At 48.1% G+C, this 16,084-nt stretch overlaps 1 protein-coding gene across 4 annotated transcripts in view; it reads right to left on the reverse strand.

Moving 5' to 3' along the window:
• EP400 (E1A binding protein p400) overlaps nucleotides 1–16,084 on the reverse strand; it is a 346,882-nt gene that overhangs the window by 311,933 nt on the left and 18,865 nt on the right. For all 4 annotated transcript variants that reach the window (XM_073557025.1, XM_073557023.1, XM_073557026.1 and 1 more), the window contains exon 4: nucleotides 1,254–1,364. In XM_073557025.1, coding sequence (XP_073413126.1) covers nucleotides 1,254–1,364 — 111 coding nt within the window. The remainder of the gene's footprint in view (nucleotides 1–1,253; nucleotides 1,365–16,084) is intronic.

Genomic DNA, 16,084 nt, shown 5'->3' on the forward strand with positions numbered 1-16,084 from the left:
TTCTTATGATAAGATAAGCCCCCAATGTAATCTGAAAAATAAGAAAAACAAGTTACATTATACTCACCGGGGGGCGGTGGGTGTCGCGGTCCGGTCCGGCGCCTCCCATCTTATAGCGATGACGGCCTCCTCCTTACTTCTGCCTCGGCTCCTGCGCAGGCGTACTTTATCTGCCCTAATGAGGGCAGAGTAAAGTACTGCAGTGCGTAGGCGCCGGGAAAGGTCAGAGAGGTCCGGCGCCTGCGCACTACAGTACTTTACTCTGCCCTCGACAGTGCAGATAAAGTACGCCTGTGCAGGAGCTGCGGAAGGAGGACGTCATCGTATGAAGATGGGAGGCGCCGGACCGCGACACCCATCGGACCGGACCAGACCCCCGGGTGAGTATAATCTAACTTGTTTTTCTTATCTTTCAGGTTACATCGGGGACTTAACTGCAGCATTACAGAATGCTGTAGATAAGCCCCTGATGGCGGTGGCCGCTTCTCATACAGCAAAAATGGGGTGACCGATTCCCTTTAACAGTGCTGTCAACTATGATGTACTCTCCTTCCCCCCACACTCACTGCCTGTGAGACTGAATCTGAAGAAGTGTTAATTGTAATCATGCGCATCTCTACACAACTCCAACACGATTTTGAGATTGTTTTGGGGGTTTTATTTTTAGTGTTTATTGTGCAGTAGAAATGAGTGGGCAATATAATTTTCCAGATCAGTATGATAATACCAGACGTTGATACAAAAGCTTGAACCATGAAAATCTTGTAAAAGTTGAGCACTGAAAACCAAGTAGAGTCATTACAGACCTGCAGAACGGATGCCTGATACCACATGGCCCTTACTGACCTAGGTAGAAGGAGCCCTGACGGTGAATGGAGGTGCTCGAGCCTTAAAAATCAATAAGCTTACAGAATAGTAGACTGAATCCAGAGAGATTGTGGTGACCATTGAGATGGCCAGACCTCTGTGAAGGCCTTCCGAAATAACAAATAAGTCATTCGTGATTCTGAAAGGGGATACAAGCAGCCTCGGCAACTCCAGCATGCCGAAATACTCGATTAGGACATGAGGATGCTCGGATAACCCCTTATCCGAGCACACTCGCTCATCATTACCCTGTAGCTCTGACACTGATGTCTTATTCTACAAATTGGGAGTTTAATATTAATAACCTATCAGGGTAATTCTTATTAATAACACAATTAATAACTTTACTTTTTATAAAAGGCCAATTGTGTTTTCAAATGCATTACCTATTTTACCAGGAGTCGACAAAGGTTGCTGAGCTACCACATGAGTCACATTTGGTAACTGGGATCCAGGCTCAGATTGGATGGACTCCAGAAGCTGTGTTTGCAAGGAATCTGGAATTATAATTAACATAAAATAAATGGAAAAGGGTGCTCTGGCTTTATATAATTAAAGCTCATCATAAATTCAGAAACTTTCTAATACACTTACATAGGACATGTTGAAATTGGAAAAAATGGTACACAATCCTGGAAAGGAAATAGGCTAGTTTAGATGCTGAATAGAGTCCTGCCTGTGCCCCAGTTATCCAGATACCAAACACAAAACCCAGCTGTTGGGTCAAGGGAATTATCAACAGTTTTCAGCAGTCTCTGAATGTATTAACGTAAAGGGATTTTCCAGGTATCATGCCCTTCCCTCCACATACAATTTTCTTTCTGCACCTTAAGTTTTTTCCTCTTCAGGTTTTTTTTGCAGAACAAGTTGTATTTTTGAAAGACAATCCATTTTATAATGAGATAAATAAAAAAAAATCCTTTTCTCCCAGCCAATCATTGGGGGACACAGAGACAGTGGGTGTTATGCTGCTTTCCACTAGGAGGACACTAAGTAAACACAGAAAAAAGTTAACTACTCCCCTGCAGTATACACCCTCTCGTTGGCTGGAAATTCCCCAGTTCGGTGAAAAAAGCAGTAGGAGCATTAAACGAATGACAATCATAACTCTGTCAAAACCTAAAAATGCTACAGTGAGCCAATAGGCCAAACAGGGTGGGTGCTGTGTCCCCCAATGATTGGCTCGGAGAAAAGGATTTTACGGTGAGTACACAAAAATCCCTATTTCTCCTACGTCTCATTGGGGGACACAGACAGTGGGACGCCCTAAAGCAGTCCCTGGGTGGGGAGCACACAACTGCTAATATCCCATGTACCACTGGCTTAACACTGTGGTACTGCAGATTGCAGGATGCGTCTGCCAAGAGCTGCATCCGCAGAGGCCTGAGCATGAATTTGGTAATGTTTTGTAAAGGTATGCAGGCTGGACCAAGGGAGGATATCAGTGTCGTCTGACCCGCAGGGACCGAAGGAACCGGCGGTCCAGGGAGAACAGGTTCTTGTCCCAAGTTAACAGCCACGCATGTTGTAAAGGGCAGAAATGGAACTGTGCGAATGGGACCGCTCTCATCGCTGCCACCATGTTTCCGAGAACTATCATGCTGAAAACGTGTGGAGTGAGAAACCGGTCGGGAAAGAGTCAGCGCTGCCTGTTGTAAGGCTCGGGCCTTTTCTGGAGTGAGAATGCCAACCCGCGGGAAGAGTCCAAGATCAATTCCAAAAAGGAAATCTGCTGGACCGGTGTTGGGGAAGACTTTTCAAAGTTTATCTTTCAACCCAGGCAAGAAAGTATATTTACTGTGATATCCACGGATTGGATTTCTCGCAGGCTGGAAGGGACGGACCCTTGATCAGTAGGTCGTCCAGATACGGCAGTACCACCCACTCTCTGGGCGAGGAGAATGGCCATGACAGCCACCATGGCCTTGGTATAGACCCTGGGGGGGCGGTGGAGAGACCGAAGGGCAAGGCAACGAACTAGAAGTGTTCTTCTTTAATTGCAAAACGCAGGAACTGCTGGATGATAGGGACTCTCCTTTTGTATGGAGGCGACAACGATGGGAGAAATTCCATTCGGAATCGCCGTACTTTGACAAACTGATTTCACAGCTTGAGGTCCAGTATGGACCGCATCGTTCCTTCCTTCTTTGGAATCACAAAGAAAGGTTTGAATAAAAAAACGCTGAATCATTCGTCTTGAGGGACCGGAAGAATGACTCCGTCCCTTTGCGGCAAATGAACGGCCCGAAGGTAGGCTGTGACTGAATGACAGCAGACGGCCGCCTACTTTGTCGGTGTCTGCCGGATACCACAACAAGTCATTGAGTAGAGGATCTATGGGATCTGCTTCCTTAGATCCAGATGCTGTCGGCCTGGGGTTCCAAGAGCGGTTAGGTCTGTGAGAGACCTGGGAACCTCTGTCTCCATGCGGGGACCGACCTGATCCGGAAGAGAAGGTTGTAAAGCTGTGGCGAAAGAGGTCGAAAAACGAGCCGGCTGTTGATTCCGAAAAATGGCCGGGCAGCCCCTTGTTGGGGAAGAAACCTACTCTTCCCCCCGTAAGTGTCAGAAATGAGCTGGTCTAGTTTCTTGTTCAAACAGGCGACCAGTTTGATACGGCAGAGAAGTCTCTGGAGGTGGAATCTACCAGCCAGTCGCATAGCCATAGGGCTCTACTGATGGAGACTGCATTAGCAGTTGCCTTAGCAGTGCAATTAGCGGCATCTAAAGAAGCGTCTGCTGCAAAATGCCCCGCGTGAATTCTCTGCTTGGCAACACTGGTTGTCTCCGGAGGAGGATTGCTACCCTGGAAGGCAGTAATTAAGACTTCTGCCCATGTGGCCATTGCTGTTATGAATGGGTCACCGAGGAGGAAAAAATAAACAAGCTAAGGCTCAGAAAACCAGAGAAGTTGGTAACTATGCAGATTGCAGATCCCTGAACTTAACCGCACAACTAGCAGCAGTCGTGGAGCGTCCCTACGATGATCCTAGACGCCTCGTCACAACCGGAGAGCTACATAAGCCTAAAGCAGGAAAAGAGGAAAACTAACTGCCCCAAAGGAAAAACAGCCCCCCACATGTACTGATGGTGAAACAAGATGAAATTACAAACAAAGGCAGGAAAATAGGCTGAGCAAACGATGGGGCCCGGCTAACTAAAAAGGACAGGAAAGGAAAGACACTGTCTGCAATCTGCCAAAAAGAACCTAATAATAATAATAATAATAATAATATTTATTTATATAGCGCCAACATATTCCGCAGCGCTTTACAGTTTAACAGTTTCAAAACACAAGTCATCAGTAACAACGCTAACAATACAATAATTAAAGCAAAATAAGACGAAATAAGTTGACCCTGCTCGTGAGAACTTACAATCTACAATGAGGTGAGGGAGATACAGAGTACAGGGGTGTATATACAATGGTGTATTTACAATGAAGGTCCAGCCATCTTGCGGGAGTGAAGGATGGATGGAGATAGTGAATGGGCTACACACGCACACTTACACAGAGAATGACTTTGATTAGTGAATGTGATAGGCCGCTCTGAACAGGTGTGTTTTGAGGGAGCGCCTGAAACTATGCAAATTGTGGATAGTCCTGATTTCTTGGGGTAGAGCATTCCAGAGGATAGGAGCAGCACTGGAGAAGTCTTGGAGTCGGGAGTGGGAGGTACGGATTAGTGCAGATGTTAGTCGAAAGTCGTTTGCAGAGCGCAGCGATCGGCTAGGCCGATAGACAGAAATGAGAGAAGAGATGTAAGGGGGTGCCGCACTGTGGAGAGCTTTGTGGGTGAGAACAAGTACTTTGAATTGGATCCTATAATGAATGGGCAGCCAATGTAAGGACTGGCGAAGAGCGGACGCGTCCGAGTACCGATTACCCGGATGGACGGTCCTGGCCGCTGCATTAAGTATGGACTGGAGAGGGGATAGTCGAGTGACGGGGAGGCCAATTAATAGAGTGTTGCAGTAATCCAGGCGAGAGTGGATCAATGCAACAGTGAGGGTTTTTGTTGTTTCCATAGTGAGAAAAGGGCGGATTCTAGAGATGTTCTTTAGGTGTAACCGGCAAGAGCGGGCAAGGGATTGTATATGGGATGTGAAGGAGAGATTGGTGTCAAACATAACACCCAGACAGCGCACCTGCTGCCGGGGTGTTATTGTGATACCACCCACGGAGAGGGAAATGTCAGATTTAGGGAGGTTAGTAGACGGCGGGAGCAGAAGAAGTTCAGTTTTGGAGAGGTTGAGTTTCAGATAGAGAGCGGACATGATATTGGAGACTGCGGACAGACAGTCACTGGCGTTCTGTAGTACAGCGGGGGTAAGGTCGGGGGAAGACGTGTATAGTTGTGTGTCATCAGCATAAAGATGGTACTGAAAGCCAAATCTGCTGATGGTCTGTCCAATTGGGGCCGTGTAGAGAGAGAAAAGAAGGGGGCCAAGGACTGAGCCCTGAGGTACCCCGACAGCAAGAGGAAGAGGAGATGACATATTGTCCAACACTTCTGAAAGCAAAATTAACCCTGAAATCACTAGACTTCTAAACCTATATCAGCACTCTGAAATATTCTGAGACAGAGCAAAAAAGAGGCCAATCTAATAAGGAACAAAAAGCAGATTGGCAAATACTGATTAATAGGAGTGGAAATTCAGCATAGGCCCAGCAGGGGCAAGCTGATTACACAAAAAACTGAATTGACCAACAAGCGCAAGTGTGAACATTAGCAAAAAAACAAACTTAACTTGAGAAGACTGGAAGAGAGCTGAAGTCCAGGACCTGAGAAGCAGACTGAATCACCAGCACCCGGATAGAATCATAGAATCGTAGAGTTGGAAGGGACATCCTGGGCCATCTGGTCCAACCCCCCTGCTCAAAGCAGGATTCGCTAAATCATCCCAGTCAGATGTCTGTCCAGCCTCTGTTTGAAGACTTCCATTGAAGGAGAACTCACCACTTCTCGTGGCAGCTTGTTCCACTCATTGATCACTCTGTCAAAAAGTTTTTTCTAATATCTAATCTGTGTCTCTTCCCATTCAGTTTCATCCCATTGCTTCTAGTCTTTCCTTGTGCAAATGAGAATAAAGTTGACCCTTCTACAATGTGACAGCCCTTTAGATATTTGTAGACAGCTATTAAGTCTCCTCTCAGTCTTCTCTTTTGCAAACTAAACATTCCCAAATCCTGCAACCTTTCCTCATAAGAAAGGGTTTGCAGACCGGTCACCATTCTGGTCGCTCTTTTCTGAACTTGCTCCAGTTTGTTGATGTCTTTTTTAAAATGTGGTGCCAAAAACTGGACACAATATTCCAGATGAGGTCTGACCAAAGAGGAGTAGAGGGAAATTACTTCACGTGATCTAGACTGTATGCTTCTGTTAATACATCCTAGAATTGCATTTGGCTTTTCTGCTGCTGCATCACACTGTTGACTCATATTCAGTCTGTGATCTATTAGTATACCCAAGTCTTTTTCACATGTGCTGTTGCTTAGCCCTATTCCTCCCATTCTGTATATGCTTTTTCATTTTTATTGCCCAGATGTAGTACTTTGCATTTTTCCCTGTTAAAAACCATTCTGTTAGTTGCTGCCCACTTCTCCAGTTTATTTATATCTTTTTGAATCCTCTCTCTTCTCTAGTATTAGCTATCCCTCCTAGCTTTGTGTCATCAGCAAATTTAATCAGTTTACCCTCAATTCCTTCATCTAAATCGTTGATAAAGATGTTGAACAATACAGGGCCCAGGACAGAGCCCTGTGGAACCCCACCTGAGACATTCTTCCAACTGGATGTGCAGCCATTTACGACCACTCTTTGGGTCCGATCACTAAGCCAGTTATGAATCCACCTAACAGTTGCCTTGTCCATTCCATACTTAGCCATTTTTTCAATAAGGATTGTATGAGATACTTTGTCAAATGCTTTGCTGAAGTCAAGATATACTATATCTACAGCATTTCCTTGATCCACCCAATCAGTGATTCCATCATAGAAGGAAATTAAGTTAGTCTGGCATGACTTATTAGTTACAAACCCATGCTGACTCTGTTTAATTACTTAATTCTTATCCAGGTACTGACATACATGTTGTTTAATAATTTGTTCAAAGATCTGTTCAAATCTGTCTTATATCCAGTCTGATACTCCAGAGATCCAATCGTTATCTTCCTCATCAGGTGGCAGATCACTACCACTTAAACCAACAGCACTACCTCCTGTCACCACCAGAGGGAGAACGGAAGGGGAACTCAACTGGTGGAGCAGAAAATGAGTTCATGACACATTGCCTTAGCCACTCAAGTCGCCGCGAAAGATGGGAAAAAGCCGCTCCTGAAGCTCCAAAAACTGAACTGGCGAGGTAGTCAATATGACAATCAGAGGGGTTTCTGACTGAAGAGCCCTCAGAAAACGGATCGAAGCGTTTTAGGAGCAAGGCACAATACAGGAGGTTCCACCGAGGGGGACTGTAACCAATCCTTCATTAGATGTGGAGTAAAGGGGTATTTAGCCTCGATAGGCTTTTGCCCTGTGAACCGCTTATGTGGTCGGTTCCTACGTTTCTACACAATGTCCTTCAACTCCGGATGGCTGGCAAATACCCTGCATATACATTTAGTCTTCTTAAAGGAGATAACATGCTCCGGAGCGGGAATATTCTCCTCGTCCAACGTCAGAAACTTGTTGACCGATTGTCAGAGAATCAAGCGATTCATGGACATTTGGGGAATTCTGAGGGACCGACATGTCAGACTCGAATTCAGAGACATGTTCTCTGCGAACATTAGGAGAGGGAGAGCGACAGAACTTGCCGATGCTGAATCGCAAGCGTGACTAGGGGACGCGTCATGGGTCCGCTTTCTAGAGACCTGAGGAACCCTTGAACGAGCATGACCCCTGCTGGCGGACGGTTCCCGGCCGTCGCCAAAGTCCTCCTTGGGCGGTAAAGACGCGTTCTGACACGGGTCGCAATCCGTGCATAGTGGATTAGTCTGGGTACTGGGCAGGGCAGTCTTGCAATAGGTACCAGCAGTAAAGAACGCAGTGCGCTTCTTAATAGCCCCTTTTTTTTCTTCCTTAGACTGAGACATGAAACCCATGAAAGGGTTACAAGCAGAGCCTGGGATGCAGCTGCAGCAGGGACTGTGCAGCGAAGGGATTAAAGGGAACCTGTCACCCCCCCCAGGCATTTTTAAGTAAAAGAGCCACCTTGTGCAGCACTAATGCTGCATTCTGTCAAGGTGGCTCTGTTACTTAGCTTCCGTTCCACTGCAGAAATAATAGATTATAAAATTATCCAAAAATACCTGAAATTTGACAGGGGGGCAGGTCTTTCCCCCTCTGACAGACGCCTCGCATCCATCACTCATTTCGTATTTGGCGCCACCTCCTCAGCTTTCTTTTGAAATGTGGCGCCTGCGCTGTACTATATCTTCTTGAGCATGCGCAGTCAGCGCTGCTCGTGTTGTCAGATCACATCCCTGCCCTCATATCACGCGGCCACAGATCCCGCCCCGCAGTCGCTTATGACTTATTCACACTGCGGGGCTGGGAATCTCGGGCACGCGCAGTAGTAGATTCCCAGCCTCGCAGTGTGAATAAATCATAAGCGACTGCAGGGCGGGATCTGTGGCCGTGCGATATGAAGGCCAGGATGTGATCTGAGAGCACGGGCAGCGCTGACTGCGCATGCCCAAAAAGATATAGTACAGCGCAGGCGCAGAATTTCAAAAGAAAACTGAGGAGGCAGCGCCAAAAACGAAATGAGTGATGGATGCGAGGTGTCTGTCAGAGGGGGAAAGACCTGCCCCCCTGTCAAATTTCAGGTATTTTTTTAACAATTTTATAAACGATTATTTCTATGGTGGAACGGAAGCTAAATAACAGAGCCACCTTGACAGAATGCCGCATTAGTGCTGCACAAGGTGGCTATTTTACTTAAAAACGCCTGGGGGGGGGTGACAGTTTCCCTTTAAGCTTTCCTCTGAGAGCAGATGCAACTTACCCGCGGTCCTGACGCTGTGTCTCTGGGAGGAGTATCGGTGGCCCTGTAGCATCACCAGGTGTTGTCCATCCGTGCACGCACCCCCGCAACCGTCACAGAGCCCGAGGAGCAGAGAAGAGGTTAAGGACATGGCCCCCGAGACTAGCAGGGCGCCTCTCGTACAGAGCGAGAGGCGTCAAAGACGTGGGTGGCGGCGCTATGTAAATTGCGGCCTAGTAGGCCGAAAAGCCGGGGACTAAATTTTTGGGCCTACCCGCGGCGAGCGCCGGTGAAAGGGGGAGCGGGGGGCCGCCGTTACGACGCCGCTGAGACTCGGTCAGCGCTTTTCCCAGGGACCAGGACCCGACCCCATACCTCCAATCCGGTGCTCGCTCCGTCTGCGCTGTCTAGGAGCCTGCAGGTTTCATCCCATCTCAGATCCTGAGGTAAAAAAGCTCCCGGGCGATGTAGCAGAGCTGGAGAGGTTGTTACAGGGGTATTGCTCAATCGGTCCACCCTATGGGCAGGGAGACGGAGAGCTATGGGGCTGATTCAGGGCATCCGAAAGCGCTGGTCAAATCTTCTCCATGCGTTCTCCCTCGTATCCGTGAGGGGTACCGGGACCGTAAAGGAACCATCACCAGAAGAATCAGCCCCAGTCGTCGCAGGAAAGTGTACGGGGAGGTATACTCCGCGTGCTTGCCTGTTGTTGGTTTGGGGGAGAGCGGGCCGTAGAAAGGAACCGTCGCCCCCTTCACTCCGCAAGAAGCAAGAAGGAGGATGGCATAGCAAGAAGATGGGAGGTGCCAAACCAAGAAGAGCGACACCCCTGTAGAACCTCGCAAAGGTGTGCAAGGACGACCAAGTAGCGGCCCTGCAAATTTGTAAGGCCGAGGCCTGGTGATGAACGGCCCACGACGCCACCACGGCTCGGGTGGAGTGAGCTCTCACTCCCGGAGGGGGCAGTTTTTCCTGTAGCCGGTATGCTTCCAGAATGGTAGAACGAATCCAGCGAGCGATCGTGGATTTGGATGCCGGAAGCCCTTTCCGGCGACCTTCAGAGATGACCAGCAAAGAATCGGACTGACGAAATGAAGAGGTCCTGGCGAGATAGACACGCAAGGCTCTAACTACGTCCAGTTTGTGGAGAGACTTCTCAATAGGGTGAGAAGGAGCAGGACAAAAAGATGGAAGAACGATATCCTCATTGATGTGGAAAGAGGACACCACCTTCGGAAGAAAAGAAGGAACGGACCTGAGGACGACCTTATCTTGATGGAGGACCAGGTAAGGGGAACGACATGACAATGCCGCCAGCTCAGAAACTCATCTGATGGACGTAATGGCAATCAAGAAGGTTACCTTCCATGAGAGAAGGGATAACGGGATGTCCTGTATAGGCTCGAACGGCGCCTTTTGAAGAGCGCTAAGGACGAGATCCCACGGGTCTATCGGCAAATGATGAGGAGCCACGTGGGCGACCCCTTGGAGAAAAGTCTTAACCTGCGACAAGGAAGCGAGCTCTCTTTGGAAGAGGATAGACAAAGCGGAAACCTGGCCCTTGAGGGTACTGAGAGACCCGAATCTAAGCCGGACTGGAGAAAACCCAGTATGGACGGAATGGAAAAGGACGTTGGAAAGACTTTCTTATCGTCGCTCCAACCGAAAAAGGCCTTCCAGTACCTATGGTAAATGCGGGAAGAGGCTGGTTTCCTGGCTCTGATCATTGTCTGAATCACCTGGTTGGACAACCCTGACCCTCTTAGGATTGCGGCCTCAACGGCCATGCCGTTAAATTCAAAGACCGAGAAATCTCGTGGCAAAGGGGGCCTTGCGAGAGAAGGTCTGGACGATCTGGAAGCTTCCAAGGAACATCCGCGAGCATGTTTACCAGCTCTGCATACCAAGGCCTTCTTGGCCAGTCTGGAACCACTAGAATCACCGGGACGCCCTCCGATTTTATCTTCTTGACTACTCTTGGGATCAAGGCAAGAGGTGGAAACAGATAAGGAAGTTGGAACTGGGACCACGGAATTACTAGGGCGTCGCAAGCGACGGCTAGAGGGTCCCTGGACCTGGCTACGAAGCGTGGAACTTTGTGGTTCATCCGCGATGCCATGAGTTCGACATCCGGAGAACCCCAGCGCTGGCATATCTGATCGAAGACTGTGGGGTGAAGAGACCATTCGCCCGACGCTAGGCTTTGACGACTCAGAAAGTCGGCTGCCCAGTTTTCCACCCCTGGAATGTGAACGGCGGAGATTGCTGGTACGTAACGTTCTGCCCAGTGCAGTATCTTGGCCACTTCGGACATCACTTGGTTGCTGCGCGTGCCGCCCTGATGGTATATGTACGCCACAGCCGTGGCGTTGTCCGACAATGCGGATCGGCTTGCCGGCGAGAAGAGATTGCCAGCGAAGAAGGGCCAGGAAGATTGCTCTGATCTCAAGAAGATTGATAGGAAGGAGAGCTTCTTGTGGATTCCAGCGTCCCTGGGCCGTTCTCTGATTGAAAACCGCTCCCCAACCTAGAAGGCTGGCATCGGTGGTGATGACTTGCCACCAAAGCGGGAAGGACCTCCCTTGGAGGACTGACGCAGGCATTGTCCACCAAGTCAGGGATTGCCACTTTGAGAGGGAGGAGAATGGGGCGGTCCAAGGACAGCGTTGTCTTGTCCCAGGCTGAAAGGAGGAACAGCTGGAGGGGGCGAATATGAAACTGTGCAAAAGGCACCGCTTCCATGGAAGCCACCATCTTCCCCAGGACTTTCATGCAGAAGCGAAGAGGAGTGGGCGTTGGCCGCTTGAGGGCTCGAATTCCCTTGGACAGAGATGCAAATTTTTCCCTCGGAAGGAACACTCGGGCCAGATTCGTGTCGAATTCCATGCCTAGAAAGGTCAGACACTGAGTGGGGCTGAGGATGGACTTTTCCTTGTTGACTAACCATCCGAGACGGCCGAGAGTATCCAGGGTTATCTGAAGACTTAGGAGACAGTCTTGACGGGACAATCCCTTGATCAAGAGATCGTCCAGATAAGGGAGAATCCCCCTGGATCGAAGGATAGCCATGACCGTCGCCATGACCTTCGTGAACACACGTGGAGCGGAGGCTAGGCCGAAGATAAGAGCCGTGAACTGGTAGTGATTTTCCTGAATTGCAAACCGAAAATATTTCTGATGTTGCAAGCAAACAGGGATGTGAAGATAGGCATCTCGTATGTCCACCGAGCAGAGGAATTCTCCGGGCTCCATTGAGGCTATCACCGATCGAAGCGACTCCATTTTGAAATGAAGAATCTTCACGTGGCGACTGAGCAATTTGAGGTCCAGGATTGGCCGCAGGGAGCCATCTTTCTTCGGAACTATGAAAACATTTGAGTAGAACCCTGAAAACCGTTCGTTTGAGGGAACGGAAACAATCACACTTCGGGGGATTTGGTCCATTTTGTGAGCAGCTCTACATCAAAGGGGTACAGAACATCTAAGTATCTGCGGCCTGAAAAGCGTTGCTCAGGGTGCTCCCAATGTTTGGCTAGAGTAGTATCGAACTCTTTGTGGCTTGGGCAGGTTCGGGACGGAGGTCTTGCTCGTTTAAATGGAACAGAACATTTCTGCGGAGGGGTCTTGTCCTGCTTAATTTCCAGGGTTTGGAAGATAGCAGAAAGGAGACTATCGACCATATTCCACGTTTTGGATATGTTATCTGCTTCTGAACTAGATCTCGATTGGGGATCGTCGTGTGACCTATGGTCGTCCTCTGAGGAAGGAGAATGACACCTGGGTGAGGCAGACGGCCCTAGTGAGCTGGAAGACGAGCCAGACAGCACTCGCTTCCTAGAGCTCCTGCCCGGTCTGTCCCTCTGAAGGTCGCGGTCAGGAGCGGACGACTCACCTTGAGAGGCGGTCGGTGCACAGGTGGCTGTAGCTAGCTGAGGTAACTGTTCTAAAACCTGGATCAGCGACTGAGAAACCTTAGTCAAGTCAGAGACTGACTGAGACATTACAACGGCCCACTCCGGGGGAGGTGGAGTGTCCTCAGCCCGAGAGTCGGTGTGCTCCTGAGATGCAGACATAGTTGGAGGACTGCAGGAAAGGCAGAAAGGGGACGACTGACCCGATGCCCACTTCTTTTTACAGCGCGCACACGCGTAATGTCTAGCAGTGGGCCTGAAACAGAGATCCCCTGAAGGATTGGTCATAAGTACACTGCGTTGAATGGCCGCAGGAATAGAGAGGAACTGCAGAGAGGAGCTAATTTTTTGCGTCAGAGCAGAGTCTACCATGATTCAGGTGAGCAGCAAAAACCGTTGCAGTGTCCCCCCAAGCAGCGCAGGAAGAAAAGAAAAAACTTCAGGAAATGCTTGATGATGGAAGTGGGGGGCGGAGCTTAGCGGTTGAGCCGTGATTGGATAACAGCATCGGAGATGGGCGAGGTAAAGGAAAGGCTGGCATATCGAAAAAGGGGACCTGTGATGGGCTAGTAAGGGCGCGAAAAAAGCCGCTTAGAGAGGGAGGAGGGAGCGCGTTGAGAGCGCTGAAAACGAAAGTGAAAATGATCCAAGGACGCCGCAGCCCCGTGCCTGACAAATGGAGATTAGATTCACCGCTGATCTAAAGGTACTCTGCTGCTGTGTCTCCCACCTTGGAGAATAGTGGGAGCAGTCCTGTGTTCCTCTTGCAGAGGGGAGAGAGAGGTGAGCGGCTGTGTGAGCGCGCGCCAGGCAGGGCGGGAGATTTGAATGAGGGTGACCTGTAGATGCGCCGATGGACTCACTGAAAGTAATGCGGGGGTGGAGGGACGTGCAGGCACTTACCTGACGTCCCTGAAGAGGATGACCACAGGGGCCCACGGGATCCTCTGTACCCGCATCCTGGAGAAGATGGCGTAACCTCTTGCGATCGCCGTTTTCCTCTCAGCCCTGTCCTGAGAAAGGGGTGAGGAGGGAGATTTGGCAAGAACCAGCCACCTGTCTCCAACCCATAGCACCAGGAGGTGATATGGAAAAAAGTCCTGCCAGCGTACTGAGAGGTGCGATGTGGGATAAGCCACACTGCTCGCTCAGCCGCCTGATATGGGAAAGCAGGGTGAGATCTACAACCCGTTTCCCGACTTGAATCTGAAAAACAAAAGACAAAGAATTAAAAACGTTCTACAAGAAAACCTAAGGAAAAAAGGGTTAAGCGCGGATCTGGGTAGATCCCGGTCGCCTCCTACAGACACTAAGCACAAACTGAGGTGCCTAGTGCCTGTCGGTGGGTGTATACTGCCGTGGAGGAGCTAATTTTCTTGTTTTGCATAGTGTCAGCCTCCTAGCAGTAGCAGCATACACCCATGGTATTCTGTGTCCCCCAATAAGGCGATAAAGAAATTTGGTTTGTTTCACCATTTTCTGAGACCTATGGGGGGAGATTCACCAAAGCTTTTACACCGAAAAGTTTTGTCAGCTTTGAAAAGTCACGAAGTTTTTGTTCAACGCCCTATTTCACAAATATTTTGTGATACTGTGTTTTCATGCCAATTTGAATCAGCCCACTCAAGTGAGGCATGACGGAGCGTGGCTACATCCACCCAAACTTTACTCTTCTGTCAATATAGCTGTATGAGGGATTTTTTTTTTTTTTTTTTTTTTTAATTCATACCACCAGAAAAATGTCAATCCTAGTGTTTCTTTTTTTTCTTTTACATCATCTACTATACAGGCTACCTACTTTAATATTTTGATAGACTGGATTTTCAGGACACAGTAATACATACATATTTTTAACGTCTATTGTAAATAAGAGTGGAAGGGGGTAGAGTTAATTAAAAACATTTAAAGGGGTTGTTGACTACTCAAGACAACCTATTGTCAATTACTATATTCCACTCATTAAAAATAAAAAAAATACATATACCACCAATACCCTCCTCTGTTGCCGGCATTGTTCCAGTGATGTCATCACTAGCTCTCTCAGGGCTCGCATAACAGTGTTATGATACGCAAGCCCTGCAGCCACTTCTCTCTCCCCACCTTTGGATAAATCAGACATCAGGAAGAAGTCAGAGCTGCGACTGCTCCCTCACTTCCTCCAGACGTCCGTTTCTGCCCAAAGGCAGGGAGAGAGAAGCGGCCGCTGACTGGCTGCAGGGCTCGCGTATCAGATTCATAACAATGTCACGTTAGCCCAAGGCAAGGAGAGCCGGTGCTGACGCCAATGGAACCTGCACAGGAGAGGAGTTTAGCTGTCACTATGTTACAGGGAGGAAAACATAGGGATTGAGAAGGAGATGTCGGAGTAGAGGGCAACCCCCCTACCCCCCCCCCCCCCCCCCCAAAAAAAAAAATGTGAATGTGAAAAAGGTTTTAAGTTTACTTGTTTTATATACTGCAATACCAGAACCTGTCCTTTTAAAAATGAAATGGGAACGAGCACAGACATTACAAAATATTTGGCACACCTAGTAAACAATTAAAGCAGATCTGTAACCAAATTATATAATACAAACTGTACTCATCGACATTGGGAAAAATAGTGGATTTACTTTAAAAATTCACATCATTATGTTTGTATAACTTGGAAATTAAGATAAGCATAGAATGACAATAGAACCAAATGCCATCTCCTATCTCAGCAATGGGGAAAGTCTGCAGTCATCGGAGACCGATTTTATCCAAGAACTGAGAATGAAACATCAGTCCAGGAGGAAAAAAAAAAAAAAAAAAAAAAAAGCAGATTTCTATGATAATATCTATTACAAAGCTCCATATTTCCATGTATATTATGGCTTTCTGAAATAAAAATTAAAACAATGGTTACAGTTTAAAGGGAACGTGTCAGCAGGATTGTGCCCCGTAAGCTACAGACAGTGTCAGGTCGGCGCCGTTATACTGATTAAAATGATACCTTGGTTGATGAAATCCGTCTTGTGGTTGTTTTTTAATCTTCATTTTCAGTTTTGAGTTATGATACGCTTGTGTCCTGGGGTGGCCTGTGGGGGGGAGGGGCTTCATGTGGTGCTCTTTTTAGGTATTCATACTGATGACTGCTGACAGAAAAACTGATCCCTCAGTGACCTGCTCCCTAGTTTACATAATTAATATATGTACATAATAAAAAAAAAAAAACACTTCTGCAGGCTTCAGCATAATAGCATGTTTAGTTTGTAGTTAATAAATGTGCTTGAGGTTTTTCTGAGGAGTTTTAAAAAAAGGACAATTTTAAAATGGCGCCCGCTGCGCCTAAGCAG

This window comes from Dendrobates tinctorius, unplaced genomic scaffold (genome assembly GCF_039654945.1).
Source record: "Dendrobates tinctorius isolate UK_male_01 unplaced genomic scaffold, ASM3965494v1 ptg000243l, whole genome shotgun sequence".
Classification (NCBI taxonomy): Eukaryota; Metazoa; Chordata; class Amphibia; order Anura; family Dendrobatidae; genus Dendrobates; species Dendrobates tinctorius.